At 40.4% G+C, this 18,622-nt stretch overlaps 1 protein-coding gene across 1 annotated transcript in view; it reads right to left on the minus strand.

Moving 5' to 3' along the window:
- The window catches only part of DOCK3 (dedicator of cytokinesis 3), a 197,826-nt gene that overhangs the window by 4,972 nt on the left and 174,232 nt on the right, over nucleotides 1-18,622 (minus strand). Inside the window, exons 42-52 of the mRNA XM_085311589.1 lie at nucleotides 18,415-18,594; nucleotides 17,272-17,355; nucleotides 15,860-15,976; nucleotides 14,041-14,162; nucleotides 12,237-12,372; nucleotides 11,591-11,738; nucleotides 9,422-9,574; nucleotides 5,814-5,932; nucleotides 4,783-4,870; nucleotides 768-890; nucleotides 68-150 (exon numbers count right to left, since the gene is read on the minus strand). Coding sequence (XP_085167715.1) covers nucleotides 68-150; nucleotides 768-890; nucleotides 4,783-4,870; nucleotides 5,814-5,932; nucleotides 9,422-9,574; nucleotides 11,591-11,738; nucleotides 12,237-12,372; nucleotides 14,041-14,162; nucleotides 15,860-15,976; nucleotides 17,272-17,355; nucleotides 18,415-18,594 — 1,353 coding nt within the window. The remainder of the gene's footprint in view (nucleotides 1-67; nucleotides 151-767; nucleotides 891-4,782; nucleotides 4,871-5,813; nucleotides 5,933-9,421; nucleotides 9,575-11,590; nucleotides 11,739-12,236; nucleotides 12,373-14,040; nucleotides 14,163-15,859; nucleotides 15,977-17,271; nucleotides 17,356-18,414; nucleotides 18,595-18,622) is intronic.

Raw genomic sequence — 18,622 nt, forward strand, 5'->3', positions numbered from 1 at the left:
AGGATTTCTTCAGGAACCTGTTATTTTCCATCTATATTACTCTGCTCTCCTGCCAGTTTCTTTTTACCTTGCGCAATGTTCGTGCAGGCAGTGCTGGAGGAGCATCACTGAGCTGATGATGGAAGGCATCAAAGTGCAGCGAGTAGTGTCCTGGAATGAGACAAGGAACAGAAATGCAGACAGCCTYACTGCAGTGAAAATGTTGGGGTTTTAGACTCGGTAATACCAGGTAACGGCTCCAAATGCTGATAGCTCCATTCCAACCTAGGGCTTCTCTTCTAATAGATACTGTAGTTTGCATCCGTCATGTTATCGCAAAGCGCTAATGAGAAGTTTCAGAGCAATGATAGATTTCCACCCACCTCTGTTATCAAGGATCTCATGGCAAGGCAACAGGCTCATAAACAATGAACACTTGAAGTTTCATTTAATAGCTTTGTAACCTTAAGCTACTGCTGAAGATAGTYGTTGGCAAGAAGCCAGGTCAGGCTTCCAGCACTCACAGACCTAATTCTAGTCCCAAAATACACTCGAGTCTGCATTACTGTAAGGACTGTAAAAGTTGGAAGATTTATAAATAAATAAAAAATTGAAAACTTTGTGCAATATTCAGCCTAGCAGATCAGGAAAGACTTTTGKTTTTTTCCTGATTGTTTTTTGTTTTAATAGAAGAAATAGGCTAAGGTCAACTTYCAAGTAAGTGGTCTAGGATTTATTTGTGCATGAGTGCAGGAATTATGCAGTGGACCTACTGGGCATTTCCTTACCATGGGGCAGGCTTCGGGGAGGTACTGGTGGGGCCAAGATGCTCCCAACGTGGGCAGACAGGAATGGCAGGGCCTCTCTGGTTCCGCTGTCTAGGCTCCAGCTGCTGGGTGCTGCTGGCACAGCTGAAGGAGTGAAACAGATTTATCCTGGGTAACACAATGGGGTTTTAGGGGGCCAGAAGGACTGGCTTTCTGAYGCACTCAGAAAAGTAGTAAGGAGGGGATAGATTCTAGAGACTAGGTGAACAGTAGGATTATAAGCATACAAAGAGATCTTCTAGAYTACAGTGTGTTAAGTTTATAGGTTGCATTGTTAAGGAAGTGAGAATTAGGTGATTGTAGTGTCTGTTAGTCTGGCCCTTTGTGAACTATTGGGCAATTTATCAAATTTGAGGAGCAGTAGCGCTCCTCAAGGTTTTTGGCAAACTACTGAGTAGGTAAAAGGAAAGTACACTGATAGAACTGCAGATACAGATGTCAGTTGTTAGCTATTCTGCTTGGCAATGAATGATTACAGAGCAGCAAAGAACATGTGACAGAACCCTGACGAAACACAAGAACATAAAGGACATGAGGATAATTACACCTCAAGCTGGTACAGTAGAAATCGTGCCTTTAAAGGGAAAATTTACTAATTTACAGAGTAACACTAATTTTTGATCGCAGAACATTTAAAGACAACAGTTTAGTCTAGAGATTGGGCATTTGTTAATCAGGAGAAAGAGGGACAGGAAGGCTTTCCTCATTARTGGATATTGAGTATAATAATAAACCAGTAAGTCTACCAAAGAAGAAGAGTAAGATTAAAATAGCTTTTGCCATCTTCACTTTRAAACATGGAGAATAGAAGCATGGAGAAACAGCTGAAGAGGATTTCTCCTTAATTAAAATGCCTGTAATCATTGTGGTACATCTCTTTTCTAAAGTGACTTTGAAAGGTTTCTTCGGAATTCTTCCTTCGTTCCCAAGTTAGCATGAACTSAGGCTCCCCAAGGACTGAAATTCCCCATTCTAAAGTAAAAAAGACCACAAAATAACAGCCTCATAAGGCAGGAAAAAAAAAGCATTAAAAATATAAAAGTAAATGTTGTTTTAAAGAGGAACACCCTCAATCTGAGCAAAGGCATACAAAGAAGAAGATACCAAGAATCTTGATAGAGAACACGTTCAAACCAATGGATACATTTGATCTGGACACTGGTAAAATGGCTCCAGATTCGTGGTGTATGCATGCCAGAAGGCTCTAATTGTGGCTGTAATTGGTGTCAAAAGGCTAAAAAAAAAAAAAATGATGCTATTATGCCAACTCTTATTAGTTTTCTCTTGTGCTATACTGGCATCAGGCACGAAGAGCAGAACAAAAGTTGATTAGTTTGGCTTATGAAACTGTTGATTTTACACTGAGATACTCCCCCATAAATTGCTTAAACTAACATCCAGACCCAGGCTCCTCTGTGTTCAGTGTACTYTTTGGCCATCAAAGGCACAGGTACTCTCAGTTCGGAGGATTCAGTTGAAGTCACTTGGACAGGTGTGAAGGCAGCACAGCTGATTGATAGGCCGATGTCCAAATGTCTTATCATGAGGAAAGCTAGTCAGTCCCTTCTTCTAGTCTAAAGACTATGTGGAGAGGGAACTGAAGAAATTTAGAAATTGAATGCCTGATCAGGCATCACTTGATGTGATGGAGGACGATAAGTCCTTCTCTTGATGGGCTCTTCCTCTGTCTGAGATCCCTAACTGTTGTATACTGGTGATGGTCTTGATGACAAGAARGAGGACATCAGTATGTGTATACGACCCATTTCTTTTACACTGCTTTGTAAATTGGGTACTGGTTGGTAGCAGCCATTGAGGACATTTAACATGAAAAATGATGGCAGTTGTTACAGAACAACAGAACAGGCATGCCTGGATTGCACCTGAGATACTCACTGCTGTGAGGGACTGATGCAGCTCCACTGCTGCAAGTAATTCTTTGGATTGCAGTGTGACAAGGTGCCAATATTTTGACTAGTCTGGTACTGTACTGATAGCTCTAAGAAAGACCATCAAAAAAAAAAAAAAGTATAACACAATAATAATCAGGCACACTGAGCAATGACAGGGAATGTAAAGAAATGAACATGGTRCCCTAGTGCATAATCCGTTACACTTTCTCAGTGCTCCCTCATTCACTCCCTTTTGAGTATTTAAGAGTGCTGGAAATCATGCTGAGGTCAGATGATTTTGGAGGGTGGCTGCTGCCTATTAAAACCAGCATTTTATCCAAAATGCTTTGTGAGGAAGCCTTCCTGGGGAGCTCCTAGTGCTCTGTCCTAGCCCAGCTTGCTCTTCTAGCAGTATTCACTTGGTGGGCCAAGTTCAGTTAGGAGGGAAGCTGCCTTCGAACAGTTATGCTCTGGGCAACTGTCAGCCTGCTGTTAATGAGGATTAATGAACTGAGCTTCTGACATGGCAAGGAAAGGGCCTGGACAAATTAATGAGGCATGACTTGAGAGACAAAAAGGCAAGTGACATCCTAACTTACAGAGAACTACCAAGCTGGCTGAAGAGCTGGGACTTCCATAACACCATTCCCTGAGAACAATTACTGTACATTATCTGTGTCTTTCATGGCTCCTTTGGACTGCTTGGGAGGAGACTCTGTCCTTGATCCCCTTTTCCTTTGTCCTGTGTACTACACTCGTGCATAAATACTACCCGCAAACACAAATTTAAGTATTGTACATAGGCAATGCACAGATATACCTTCCTATTTCAAGTCTTTCTCTTRTCCAGTAAAAAAATCTCACCCTCTCCATCACATGTTCAGTTCAAACTCAAACGTGGCTAAGACAGAGCTCTTAACCTCTCACCCCCTCTCTTGTCTCTCTGTTGTGGACAAAAGTCATCATTCTGCTATTTGTTCAGAACAGTAAGTTGGCTTTTGCTTTTGGTCTGGACCACTCTGAGGCTGCCACATAGCAAAAGTAGTAGGTGATTCTGATTTATTAGAAAMTCTAAAAGTTTGGATTAAAAAAAATACTTGATTCAGTTAAGGCACAGCTACTGAAACAAGAATATTGGAAAAGTCCRATGGAGCGCATTATGCAAGTCAGACCAGAGAAGTGCAATGGTCTTTCCTGGCCTTAAAACCTGTAATTTTCAAGATAGCATTTTTCCTAGCTATACATGACTGTTGCCTGCTTATGGCAGAATCCTTGTTTCAGATTTTGACTCACAAATTTTGCCCACTTACGCTTTTTCAGAATGCTTATTTTTCAGATCATTTTTTGAGCCCATCGCTATGTCCATGGCACCCCTTTGACAAGCTCCTCCTTTCTCRGGCCATCAAACAAACTGCTTTTCTTCGTGTTTGTGTTAGCTCTCTATMATCCTTCACCAGCTCCTGACACAGTGATTTCCCATCTATTTGTAAACCTGTCATGTCAAGCTCCAGGGTTACTTAGGAGATTTTCAACATAACTTCATTTTTTTTTCCTGTGCTTCATCTTACCTTGTATCACGTCATTGTTCTTCTTTAAACTCTTGAAATTTTCTCCTTACCAACAACAGAGGTTCTGTTTCTGTTTTTCAAAGCAGTGATTTAAAAAAGCATACATCCCTAATGATAAATCTAAATAAATATAAAACTACCTTAGAAATTACAAGAATATGTTAATACTTTGAAGAAAAAAAATATATTAGAAGAAAAGGTCCAAATCCTGCAGTCTTGTGAAAGTAAATTCTCATTTGCTGCTTYGCGAGTTTTACCTGATAAAAGCTGCAGGATTTGGCCCAATAATAAACTCAAAAACATTTTTTTGAAATACAGAGGTTTGTACAACTCCACCCTTCTGTGCATGATGTGAAATGACTATAGGTTGGCAGAAGGCCCAGTTAATTAAACTCCCAATTTAAAAATGGGAGAGAGGGCACTCTGCCAAGAAATGTAGAAGCCTGTTACTCGCTGCAGTGTGACCAGAGTAATAATATTTTAGAAAGCATATATGTTAAATAGGAGAAAGAATACCTTTCTCAGCCACAGACAGGTTGGGATCACTGCAAGGTTTGCATGGTCCAATCATTTGCTGGATCAAGGCGCGCTGGAAACTTGGAGGCTGAGAGAGAAGAAAGTTAGCACAGAAAAGTAAAAATAGTTACAGAACAGCTGGTGCAGAACCCTAGGACTTTTCATTCACTTTAGGCAAAATAAGGATTTTAATTAAAAATCTATGGGAACCTTAGGCTACATCTACGTTAGCAAGCACTGCAGAACAATGCTAGTGGATCGCTAGAGCGTAACAGCGCTGAGGACCCATGTTCGTACTRCTCATGTTTTCTGGCGGAGCTGTGTCAGACTAGCTCTAGCCTGGTCTTGTGCCCATGAGCAGCTCAAATGCATCACGTGCTCTTCTGGAGCTTACTTTTTGGTTTCGTTTCATTTGAGAGCATTGAGTTCACATGCTCTGAGACTGTTCTTGGATGCGAACCAAAGTACGGTAAGGCGGCATGATCAGGAGATTCCTTTCAAAAGTGCATGCCTGAGCCAAACTAAAAYGTGGATATCTAGGCACATCTTAAATTTCTCAATTTGCTCAGAGCCACCAGTAGTAGACAAGGGGATAGATTGTTTGGAAACACTGTATTGTTTCAGTCTTTCATGGTTTTTAGCATCTCTGGAAAATCTCCATAAAGCTATTTAGAAACAACTTTGAGGACAGACACAGTTCTAGAAAAATGGATGATTAAGATAGCATGACTTTGTGCAGTGGACCAGTGCTCATGTGACAAAGCTGGCAAGTRAGGAGAGTCCATTTTCACCAACAGTTTTTGCAATTTTAACATTGTCATTATAATCTGTATTACTTGACTACCAACACGGGTGGCTCCAATAGACAATTAATTTGGAAATGTCTGCATCATCTCTTGAACCACTCTGAAAATGATCCTATTCAAGTGTTTGTACAACAAKACAAAGGGGAGCTTTCAGCTGATCAAAAATAGTAAAAATGTAAGTCACGGCTTCAGGTGGCTGAACTACAAAGCAAGTAGACTTGCTACCTGTCCATTTTCCATGATAGCTGTGGGATACATGGCGCTGCTGGGTCGGTCCCGATGGGTTGGCAGCAACATCATCAGCTCCCGAGTGTGGCGGTACTTATCTGGTAGAGAGGGAGAGCCTGTAAACAAGTGAGAATAATCACGTACACGTGACAAACAACAGCCATGTCTCAGCATGCCCAGCGATCTAGTCCACCTTTGCAAATTGTTCAGACGATGATCTTACAGGACTCAAGAAAACACGGTGCTGAGCCCACTAAGCAGCTAACTGTTGGTAGGGTGCATAGCACAAGGATCAAATAAGAACTGGCTTGCTACAGTTACAGGACAGACTGCGTAAGGTGTGTAAGACACGTCTCTAGTTTTATGTGGCAAAGTTCTTCCTCTTGAAAAATGTGTGCATCTGTGAGAATGCTTCTAAGTGCCTAATGCTCCCTCACCCTATAAAGTATTAGAGAGTTATACAAATGCCATAAAATTGTGCATTTTAGGACTGAACGTGGAAGAGGAGGATAAAAGCCTGAGCTACACCATTCAGTTCAAGCAGCAAACTGCTTAATGCCTCAGTTACAGTAAAGACAGACTGAGGTGTTGCCGTGTAGTTGGCTTCCTCCTTGTTAGAACAGAGAACTGTAATAAACTGAATTTTCTACAGATGGGGGTGGCTCTTTACTAGAATGCCTCTGCATAACATAGCATTACTGCTCAGTGTGTTGCTATACTGAGCTGTTACATGACAACAGGATGTTTACCAATACTTAGAAACATATAGCAGGGGTATGCTTGATTTGGTAGATTTAGTTTTCTGAACAGTTGTCAAATACAAGATATTAGAGTGTTTCACATAAAACGTTTCCTAGAATGCAGAATTATCTGGGACTGGTGTGCTTCAAGATTGAGTGCCACACAACAGTATTCCTTCTGATATGCAACAGCTGACAACAATTTGCCAGAAGACTGATTCCTGCTAGTGGCTTCTCAAAGTCTGATACTATGGATATGCACATCCCTGTGGGGTGCACAATATTAGGCAGAAATTGATGTTGTGAAGCTGCTAGAGTGAGCTTTAATTTGCACTGATTATTTAATTGTGTCACAAACACGCACTTAACAGATGGCAGCACACAGCGCATTACAGAGCCATGCTGGCTTTTGGGGAATACATGCCCCCTTTTGCAAACTTTCCACAACCACACACATTACCTGAACAGCACTCCAACGTATGAGCAAAGGCATTGGGGCTGGTTAATGCAGCTTTTACCCCAGCAAAAGCAAACATGCAGTTTGGGGGACTGATAGCACACAGTGGAAGGAACAACGTGTCCAGCAGAATGCAGGATAAAGTCCTACAATTGCAACAGTTGCATCAGGGGGTGGCAGAACCCGGACTAATGCACACCCCCATCCCTGCATGAACAGCTGCAAAAATAGTTGCATTCTAGTTCCGAACTCATTTTCACCCCAGACATAAAACAGAAACATGGACAACATTCTTTGTTGATGTATACAACATCACCTTGAAAAACAGTGTTAACACTTTATGCTGAGTCTCTKTTACTCACACGTCACAAATAACCCTGTTTCTGCATGTAAAGATGCTGAACTTTCAGTTGTGCCCACATCTACTTCATTGCACAACCAACACGCTAAACTTTTCCATTTTATTTATCTTGTGATGCTTGTTCTTTTTTGTCCAAGATGCAGACCATGTCTATGTGCCATCAGTTTGTAAGGGCTTATATTATAGTTTCCACGAGATCTTGTTTGGCATGACCTGAAAAATCCCCATGTGCTAAATATGGTGGCAGGATCTAGTTTAAGAAACAGCCCTGCTGTTTGGTGCMCTAAATTTGTAAACCACAGCTACAAAGATCATAACAGACCATGCCAAGCATCCAGTTTGCAGACAAAATTAAGTACGGATACCTCCAAATTGTGGAGGAGTGGCTATACTGAAGGGTTTATTAATAATCAGGCCTGCTACTTCAGCCAGATAGAGAGCACATTCACTAGGGCTCCTTTTCAGAGACTGGCAAAGTGTAGAAAACAAAGTCAAATCTTTTAAAAGCTTTCAGAGCAACTGCAGAGGCCATATAAAATGCTGCAGTATGTGCCAGGACTTATTCCTTTCAGCTGTAGTACACTTGGTACAGTTGATGYGTGCAGCACTTTACATATTATTAATGGGAAAGCAAAACCTATGCTGAAGGCAAAGGTAGTTTTTCATTTTTTAATTACGAAAATGTTAATCCATAAATAGCAAGTATGCATTTTAAGGAATGCAACTGAAAATTAATACAGTTAATCTCCAAACTTAATGAATCTGTGTTCCTAATTCATTATTTTTATTACTGTTAGGAGAACAGTTTGCTGCTGTACCGAATCATGACTTTTTAGCTTTGAGAAGGATTTTTACGCAAGAACGTGGTTTCTTGCAAAGTGCGGCATAAGACACCAGAACTCATTTTCTGCACCTGAAAAGGGGGCTGTGTGGAAGGAGGTCCCTCATTAAGTGTCAGATTTTCCTTTTTAGAGTGCACTAGAGGAGTTCTGAGCATGTTTTAAATGAATTACTAAAAAGAAAAAAAAAAAAAAAAAAAAAAAAAACACTCATAGCTCTTTCCAGGCCTTTTTGTTAGTTTCTGCTTACAGAACACAGGCTTATATATATATATGTATATATGTATTTAATTCCAGAAGGGCTACAACAGTGCCTCATGAGTCATCTCAAATGAAGCCAKAACAAATTCAGAAATTCTTATGATCCTGCATAGAACAGTGTTACTTTCTTGATAGGGAAGAACCCACATAAGGGTCAAGCCAGATGAATCTGAGGCAGGTACTTGTTAATTTGAAAAATAGAGTAACTAGTAACATCCTTCCCTATCATTAGTGCAAAATTAGAGAATTCTTACTGCATTCTGATTATAATTTTTTTCTAATTCTATTTAAGATCCTTGCTCTAAATTGTGTACATTACAACCTCAATGTAAAGTTTGCTTCTTTAATCTGCTGTTTATGGACATCATCTAAATCTACTTGTTTGCTGAATTAATGACTACTATTTTTTTTGGACAAGTCAAATAATTTGTGCTGTTGGTTTAAACTTCAGTGAAAGGGTCCTGCTTGGAAATGGAAATTAGAAATAAGGTTTAAATTCCTACTGGATTCTTAATGCAAATGGCTGTGGCTTCTTTTGGTCACTGATGTAACTAATCTACCTCATAAAGATACCTGTCTCCTCAGAACAGTGTTAGTAGCTGAGCTCCAGAAAGGACTTTGCAGTTAAAAAGAGAAGGTGGTGTAAGAATGCAATGGCATGACTGTTTTTTCCACTTCTGGGTGAACACGTGAACCAATAAAGGAAGTCTTTAAACATCTGATAAAAACTAAAAATTTAGATGATCATGCTCAGCTTAGGGCCAGAGGTGACAAAGACACTAAGTTGATAAATTTAGGTGGTCCGTGTGAAATAAATTGTTGGCCTTCATATACTTCCTGTCTGAAATGTGGTTAGCTGCAGCATCGTGACTATCGTGGCTTTGTTGGCAGTCTCAGCAGAAAGGCCAAGGCTCGGATGGGTCATGGAGACTGAACTATCCTCTCACCTCTAGAGGTGGTCCCTCCAGGACAGAGATGAGGCACATTGGTGGGGGCAGCGTGGGGAAGCTTGCACGGCTGCCGCCCATGCTGTATCTGTTCTGTGGATAAATAGAGGGCTTCAGCCTCCAGTGTTGTCAATCCAGCACCTTTCACCAGCACTAAATTAAAAAGAATATAAATAAATAGAAAAAAAAAAAAAAAAAAAAAGGATAGAGGTGCATTGGCAGAGCTGCACACTTAATGTCTGTGAAGTACCTTGCTCCAGCCAGTGACACTGGTCTCACTTTTATAAGCATCAAATTCACCCAATTCAAAAACAAAGCAAAGGGAAAAATCACCAAGAAGAAAACCAAAGCTGTATTACCACGGTGGAGCTTAAGTGAAGGGCTTTTCCTTGTTACGAACAATTCCATTCCAAATAGCAGTGTCATAATAACCAGAGGAGTGACTTGCACACTGTGAAGCACAGAAAAGATCTGGGACTTCACTAGAAATAGAATCTCATAATTTGTAAGTGGGTAAACTGTGAATACTACGCTTACCTAACTTGAAAATGAACAAAACTACCAGAGAAGAAATGTTTTATCATAAACTGTCAAAACATGTTAGTAAGAATGAAGAATAAAATAAAGACACATTAAAGTAGTTTCCAAAATCATTATTTCTCTTACTGCTTCCTCATTTGTGGTCATTTACATTGTCTAGTTCTCATCTCTGGGAGGTGCTGTTGACTCATCTGTCAGCAGTACACCCTTCAGCAGCATTCGCTGCCGTTGGTTTCTAAGCGACAGCAAAGAATACAGTTAAGAGGGAAGTTGCTGATGCTGTGAGATCATCAGGCTCAGAAAGACTGGCATAGCCAGTCACTGTGAATATGGGATTTTTAAAGCCCGAAATGCACCCAATGAATGAGCACCCAAACCCTCCAGTTCCCCCAAGAGAATCAGAGCTCACATGCCAGCTAAGGCACATTCATTTAAGAGTGTCTTCCTGACATCATAGCCCTATTTTTGATTCCATCTTTCCTTTCCTGTTATGCCAGTTTCATTTTGTTACTTTACTATTGGAATTGCCATTATTTTCCTTCCAGCTCTTGGCCATTAGTGAAGCTGTTTGCATTTTTGAAGACTTCCATTTCTCACCTTCCTACTCCATCTGATCGTCCAATTAAATCTCTTTGATACATCTGTATCATTACAACAGCTGGTCAATTAAGATTTTATTGCAAGACTGAGCAAAAAAGCCCCAAACTGGCTCAGGAGAACAGAGATTTTTACTTGTTAGTAAACAATAAAAACCTTTCCCTGCTCTGTATTCTCTGTCTATAATGAGACAGACAGTTTCCCTGTATGGGAGAAAGAGGTAAAATTTAAATGTAACAGCCTGCATCTTGGCGACCTTCTTCATATGCCTGTGGAAAGAGGTGTAGAAACTGGTGAAGCTGCAACTGAGATTCCAAAAGGAAAGAAAAAGGATGGAATAGAAGTTACCAAAGCCAGGAGTTTGCATGGAGTGGTTCTGCTTCAGCTCTGAGGCATGGGAAGAAAATGATTAGCTGTATCAAGACCACCTACTCTGATAGCAAGGCAAAGTAAGTACCCCTACAGTCTGCTTTAATTTGTTCCTTTATTCAAGAACTTCCCAGTGGGGAAGTCCGTCTTTAAACTTTGGTACTTGTAATTCTCATCTTTCAAGATTCATTGTATTTATATGCTTTCATATGCATACATTTATGGCAACCTGCCTCCAGTTCATTTTTGTGCCATAATTTGATTAAATGTAATGTGTAATTATTTTTTTTCCTTTGACTTCATGATCTACCTCTCTTAMCTACTGTACCAAAGAATATTCTTGTTTTAAATATTCTTGTTTTCTTCTAGGTTGCCTGCCACAACTTTGTGGAAGGACAGTAGAAACCATTATGGAATTCAATTGCCTGAAACCAGTGTGTACCACAGATACATTTGAAATACGGCTGAAAAAAAAAGACTAAATCTATTTTGGAAAATGAAAATCATTTTAGAGGAATCATTTCTGAAGACACGATTCCAACTCCAAAAGAGAAACGGTGTAGTTCAGTGCAGCATGGCAGTTCGACCAATAAGCCAGCAAGTTGAAAGATTTTGGGGACCTCTGGTGAAGTTAACCCTTCACTTGAGTCCGTCCGTTCTTACCTCGTGCACTGGAAGGGGCAGAGTTAATCATCTGGGATGGTGCAGAGTGGGTAGAGCTCAGGCTTGAGGTGGAAGGGCTGGCCTGGGACGAGGATAAAACAGACACGTTGGTGACTGAGCCTTGGTACCTGGAGTTAGGGTAAACAAGCTGCAGGAGGCAGAGAAATCGTCAAGAGAGAACTGAGTGAATCAACGCAGTAGATATTTACCTGTCTCAGGTCACCCAGTGTGACCTCTGCCTAGGAAACAGCTTCAGTGCAGCCCACTACGGATCTGCACCGGGGGCTGTGGGACTCGCTCCAGCCCCACAAACCAAGAGCAGCGTTACCAAGTATCAGAAGCATCTGCATGCGCTGAACAGGTCTGATAAATAACACGCTGGCTAAATTCTCACTTTTTGAAAGCAGCAGTATGATCTCAGATCGCATTCACAACTTCTGCTACATAGATAAAGAAGATTTCTTGCCAAAATAAACCTGACTAAATTACCGCTGCCTTTTTGAACCACGTTCAGTTCTTCGAGAAAAATCTCACAGGACAGATCCAAGCGTATGCACAGGTAATTTACCCTCCTCTGAAGAGCAACCCTACAGCGCACGTTCAGTGCGATTTCTGACAGCAGCGCCGGGAGGCACTGGTGCTGTACCTGCATGTGGTACATATCCTCAGCAGTCTCCCCCACCGAACTGTCTGTTAGGATAACCAGGTTTCCTGTTTCACTGGAGGTGTGGGATGACAGAGAGGACGACGAGTGTCGGACTGAACCGAGCAAGTTCAGCGGGCTGGAACAGAAACAGAGAGCAGGGGCAGTATTACTTTTTGAACCTGTGTTTTGATTTGTGAAGCTCAATTTTTCAAGACTAGTAAGTACCTGCAGCTTCCCCACTGCTTTAGGTGACCTCCAGATGTTAAACACTTTGAAAAATCAGGCCAAAGTAGCCAAAACAAACCTTTTATAAATACACACATTTGTGGAACTGGCAGTAGGACTACACTTAAAATAATACAGGATGTAGGATGTAAAATTTCAGAATCCAAAGCCAGGTTAACATCATGTCATCATCCTGGGTGTAAATCCATTTTGTTTATAACGGAACATTCTGAAACCACTCTCAATGCTGAAATACTGTGTATGGAGACAGTTTATAAAAACCATTCCCATGGAAGCCAAGCAGAAGCCACYCAGGTCAAAATGCAGGTTTCCCATCTGCATCTGTTGGGCCCCAGCARTACAGCTGAAGGTGATTTTGTGGCTGGCAGTAAATTAATACAGCCTAACTAGCYTGCAGGTTGCACTCTGGTCGCTATCATGAAATGCATTTTAAATTTCTCATTCTGAATCACATGCACAAATACTTATTTTGTACACTATAAAATCTCCCTAATTTACCCTAAGAAATAAAAAGGGCTTTACAAACTGGTGAATTTTGAGGAAAAAAATAGTATCACCCAGACCCTAACTGTCAACTACCAAACCCTTGAAGAAGTATAAGGGCTACTCAATTTTAATATTAAAAAGAGTATTGCCATCCTGGATTCATGTGCTCAAGAGCAGGTTTACACAGCTTTTTGTGCAAAGCTTTAAAAACAGCTATATGGATCTACAAAGAGAAATTAAATGGAGTATCAATTGACATTTCACCTGAGCGCCATACGTGTCACTGTGTTTCTACTAGCATCCTCATACACATTTTCAAACAAACAATTTTTGCTGGATACAGAAATAACTGTGTTTTGTCCTGAAAACCCCAATTTTTGTGATTTTTTAATCACCATCAATGCCAATTTTTATGGATGGGCATTCAGTCTGAATAAGCATCTACATTTTCAGATGTTTTCTGAAGGCTGAGCATTTTTTTAAAAATCTTCTCATCAAAACARCCAGCCATTCTGATGGTATTTGGGTTCTGATTTGATCAGAATTGTAAAAAAACAATGATGTGAACATTTCTGGAGTCTTAAAAATGGATGGGTATACATTGAGTTGAGTTCTGAACTAAGCAAGAAAACTGCCCTTTTATGACAGATACACACCCATGTATTTGCCATTTGCATAGCAGAAACAAGAGAAATTTGAACATCCGAAGTCAGACTGAATTTGGAGATCTGAAAAGAATCTGAGTGGCAGAYGCGTGAGTGGCAATGTGTAAGCACAGCAATGGAGTAACATCCGGAGGGATTTAGGATTTGCTGTAAACTGGATTTCCCAGCTTTTTGATTCCAATTCTCAACCAAACTTCAATAATTATCATAAGTGAAGATGAAGGGTACTTGCCAAAATTTGCCCTGCTCCTCCTACAGTACCGTTAATCACTTCTTAGATGTGGTTAACATTGCTCTGAATGTAGTTCTGTTCTTCCTCTTTTCTTCGGAGTTCAAGGAATGCATGCTAGTATGACTTGGTGTAGTGTGCAGAAATCCTAGATATTTCACTAGAAAAAACAGGTTACCTGTGTCGATGCATCAGCTTTATGCTCTCTGGGCTCATAGGTCCATGTGAAACCAGAACATTGCTGCGTGGTGTGCTAGTGCCTGAACAGGCTGGACTCAGCTTATCCAAACCAGGTAGCTCCTGCACAGGAAACACAAAGTCTCTTCGTTATTTCAGGTGTTTTATCCAAGTTGGTCACCAGAAAAATACAACAGTATTCTTCTTAGAAAAATCCTGATCTCTTTGCATGTTCTCTATAGTTATTCTGTGTTTCTAGGTAAACGTAAGTGCTTCAGCACTTTGYATCCCTATGAAAACATAGCCGTAGGGGGTTCCAGATTATAGCCATCTACATTTTGCAAAAAGGAAATGTGGACTTGAGAATGCAGGTCTTGTGCAAACACTCAAAAAAGACAGTGTGCTCCAACTGGCAGTTGTGACCTATATGGATCTCAACTGTATTGAAAGAGAAAGGCTGTATTTTAAAATCCTGATGTTGCTGTTTGTGGCCATCCTTGCAGCGAGTTCACTCCTAAGGATGGAGGAAAAAGCCTTCACGCTGGAAGTTTACTTTTAAAAAATACATACTCCAGTTGGAAAGTAAAATGCTAAACATATTAATATATAAATATATAAAAAACATTCCTATTTCAAATTACGTTTTTACATTATAGAAAAATCCTTCAGTTCTACTGTGATAATGTCCGTGACAGTGTCAAGGCACCCATGAAAACTGCACTTTAGCAGGAAGAGAAGAATGCCTTGCAATTTCCGAGACCCACCTGGCAAAGATGTCTCAAAGTACAGTTGTCACAGAATACTAATGTACAGCAGACCATAAATGGATGGAAAGATAACATTCTTACAGGATGGCATTTCTACTTCTGGTGCATAGCAGGTGGTGCGAACCACGCTCTGGATGAAGTTCCATTATATAGGAAATGTAGAGCMATAAAACTGTGTGTCCTGATTACCAGAGTTGGATACCTAAAGTAACCAACAGGAATTTTTGTTGCTGTCTATATAGAAAAAATCTTGGGGGCCTAATCCACATCATTCTTCTCCAAATTACGACARTTCTTTTTAAGAGCTGAACATCTTACACTTTCTATTAATCTTTCTTCCTCTGCTTTCAGCACTTTATGCTGTGTAAGACAATAGCTGAAAATCAAGCTTTACAATTGTTCTGTGATATTAAGATATAAAAAAGAACACAGAGACATTAAAAATCCCAGGGAATAAAGACTAAGTTAACAGGCTTACTAGGACTTCTGTCTTGCACATGAATCAAKAATTCTTTTTATAATTTGGCAATCTAGTATGTTTAATTAATGCTAGTGGAAAGGCTGTGGGAGCTGGGCCTGTTTAGCCTGAAGAAGAGAAGACTGAGAGGGGATCTTATCAATGTGTATAAGTACCTGAAGGGAGGGTGTCAAGTAGATGTAGCCAGACTCTTTTCAGTAGTGCCTTGCGACAGGACAAGAGGCAACAGGCACAAACTGAAACACAGGAAGTTCCGCCTGAATATGAGGAAAAACTTCTTTTGCGGTGAGGGTGACGGAGCACTGGAABAGGYTGCTCAGAGAGGTTGTGGAGTCTCCTTCTCTGCAGATATTCAAAACCCACCTGGACATGATCCTGCGCAATGTGCTCTAGGTGACCCTGCTTGAGCAGGAAGGTTGGACTACGTGATCTCCAGAGGTCCCTTCCAACCTCAACTGTTCTGGGATTCTGTGATTCTACATCTGCCCAGTTCTTGTGTAAACCTCAGTGCAACTGATAGAAGTCTTATCATAGCTCTGAATGATTCAAAACAGGAAACATGACTATTAGCTTACATGGTACAAACTGGATCGCATCATCTGGAACTGATCTATCAGTTTCTTATGTAGGGGRCGCATTTCTGGGTGTACAAATTTTTCATGGACTGCCAGACCCACTCCTAAGACATGTACCTATTAAAAAGAAAACATAACATCACAAAACCAAATAAATCCAGGCTCAGACACATAATACAAGTATATCCTTCAGCTCTGCCAGTAAGCAAGAGTACTGTAAAATATCCCACTGTCCATTTGCAAGACTGCTGATAATTAAGTAAGCCTAGGAGACCTGGCAAGTTCTTATTACTTCAACAAGTACTTTAAGTGTGAGACAAGTACATCTATGTCATGTTGGATTACATTTGCTAGAGATAACTGTAAAAAATTACCAGATTGATTCACTCTCCAGAGTGAGCAGCATTAAGTCCTCACACAGATAATTCATTATGACAAAGAAAATTCCTTCTACCTAGTGTCAAAAAAGGGGTCAAAGTTGCCAACAGAGATTTCTGGAAGGAGTTTCTGATAATTAAGCTGAACAGTGGCAGTGTTGCATGCATACTCATCCATTTTTGTTGCTCATTATTTATTTAAAGAGGTCACATTTTCAAAGGTCAAAAATATAATATTAATAATTGAATAAGATTATATAAGCTCTCAGATGAAAGAAAATAGCAATGATAGCAGGCTTTAGATGTATGTAATTCCCTACATGATCCAAACTCTGTACAAACAATAGCTAATTAATCTTCAAACATCCTCTTGAGGATTGAAGGGAGATAAGCGTTATCTTTATTTTACAGATGGGAAATCTGAATTGCAGTTAAGCAATCTGTTGAAGAAACAGGCCTAGTAGTTCCATTCAGACTTGGATACATTGTTTAATAGAGTGTATTTTGCCAAATCTCCAATTAACAGGAATGTGATTTTCTGATTTCATTCCCATCAAAGCATCCAGCTAGTTYTATCTACCAAGATGTTTCTTAGAGCCACTAAGAATAATAAAGCAGTAGATAATATTAATAGGCATGAAGTTTTCCCATGTGGCTCTGCCAGCATCATCTCGATCCTAACCTGGACTGCCCTGACTCTTACCATCTTTGAAATCTACTGGGAAGTGTTGGTTCAAAATGCCAAAAATAACAGCAGATTTGAAACGTGCCAAGATGCCTACTAGATAATAAATGGAGACAACAAAACTCATGTAAATCTCAGCTGAGCTTCAACTCGCATCCCACAACGTGAGCCTTGGCCATCTCTCTTCCTTGTGTTTTAAATACACTTTAAATTTCCTGTACTGAATTTCTTTGCTTCTGAATGAAGCAGTTGGATCTGGTATGTTTAGCTGATGAATCTGGAACATTTAGACTGATTGCTGATGAATCCAGACATTGTAGCAATATTCTTTTGTGACTGAAAAACAGTACCTGTTCCTGCATGAGTTCCTTGAGCTGTGTGATCTTCTCTGCATCCCCAGGGTGCTTTGTGATATAATCTTTATCAAAGAAGGCCTGTAAGGGCGGGGGGAGATAAAGAAAAGGAAAAAAAAAACCTTCTGCTTAGTTGGAGAGATTTCATCATAACTCTGTGTCAAAGCATGACAGGAAAAGGCCTAAAATCCTAAGAAAATGAAATATATTAAGCTAACAGCAGAGGCTCAGTTGTATTGCTTTTAGCACTCCAGAACTCAGGTAAAGCTATGGCACAGTTTTAGCAGCCTAGATGATTCTGCCGCTCTGCTAGAGGCCCCAGTACTGAACAGCACAAGGCAGACCTCCTCAGCCCRGCCGGGTCGTGAATCTGATCAGATCTCCCTACATGACAGCAACGAGCTATACTGCTAAGTCTTCCATCGTCCAATTATTTGAATTTTATATCATTTCCTTCATGTAACTACACATTCCTTCACATAAAGGAACGAATGCCAAGRATGAAAAGCCTCTACACGGCTCTGCAGGGAAGACATGTCCCCGAGYCCTGGACAACTGCTGTCATTTTTCAGTATTTCACCCTAGGCTTACCTTTAGCAACATGGAGCTTTAAGTAACAGCTTGCCAAAGAACATAGGAGGTAACATGCTGCGTATCAGAGCCTTTTAGGGTTACAGTGAGTCTGAAATTAGCCTAGCAAAGATAATGCAGCTGTAGCAGGAATCAGCAGCTCTTGCTAGTTAGAGACCCAATCGGTCTCTGTTAACATAAATCCCATTGCCACCTTTGCAAAAGTGCAAGGCAAACAGCATAAAAGACAAAAACAAACAAACAAACAAACAAAAAAAACGTTTTCTGCTTCACTCTTGTACCTGCCAAGTTTGGATTTCCAGGTAGCTCAAGCTCACGCTAATCAACTACGCTTACTTTAATGTGATATTCCAAATCCACATTCGCGTACTTACATTGACACATGGCTACGCAAACACTGTTGCAGAATAACCAAGTATGAAATTTTAACCTCATGTTCAGATAACGTGCATGAAAATTTGTTTTCYTATTAAGCGATACTCTTTTTGAAATAAGGGAAATACCAAGGAGAATATTTGATCCTGAATTCATACGCACAGCCTGGCTTACCTCCTGGTAGCGTGCTATTCCCCCATTCACAGCTGCATCAATCACTCCATTCAGACACATGCTGAGAAGATTAATGTTCCCATGCATTTGTTTGTGCTGGTACTGGCTTATCAGTGTTCTCAGCTCCTGGTTTTTGTTCTCAACCACTTGAATGGCATTTTCCAAAGGACTGACTTCAACCTCAAAGGCAAGAAAATATACTTCAATT

This window comes from Rhea americana, unplaced genomic scaffold (assembly GCF_003343005.1).
Source record: "Rhea americana isolate MKP2758 unplaced genomic scaffold, rheAme1 scaffold_345, whole genome shotgun sequence".
NCBI lineage: Eukaryota > Metazoa > Chordata > Aves > Rheiformes > Rheidae > Rhea > Rhea americana.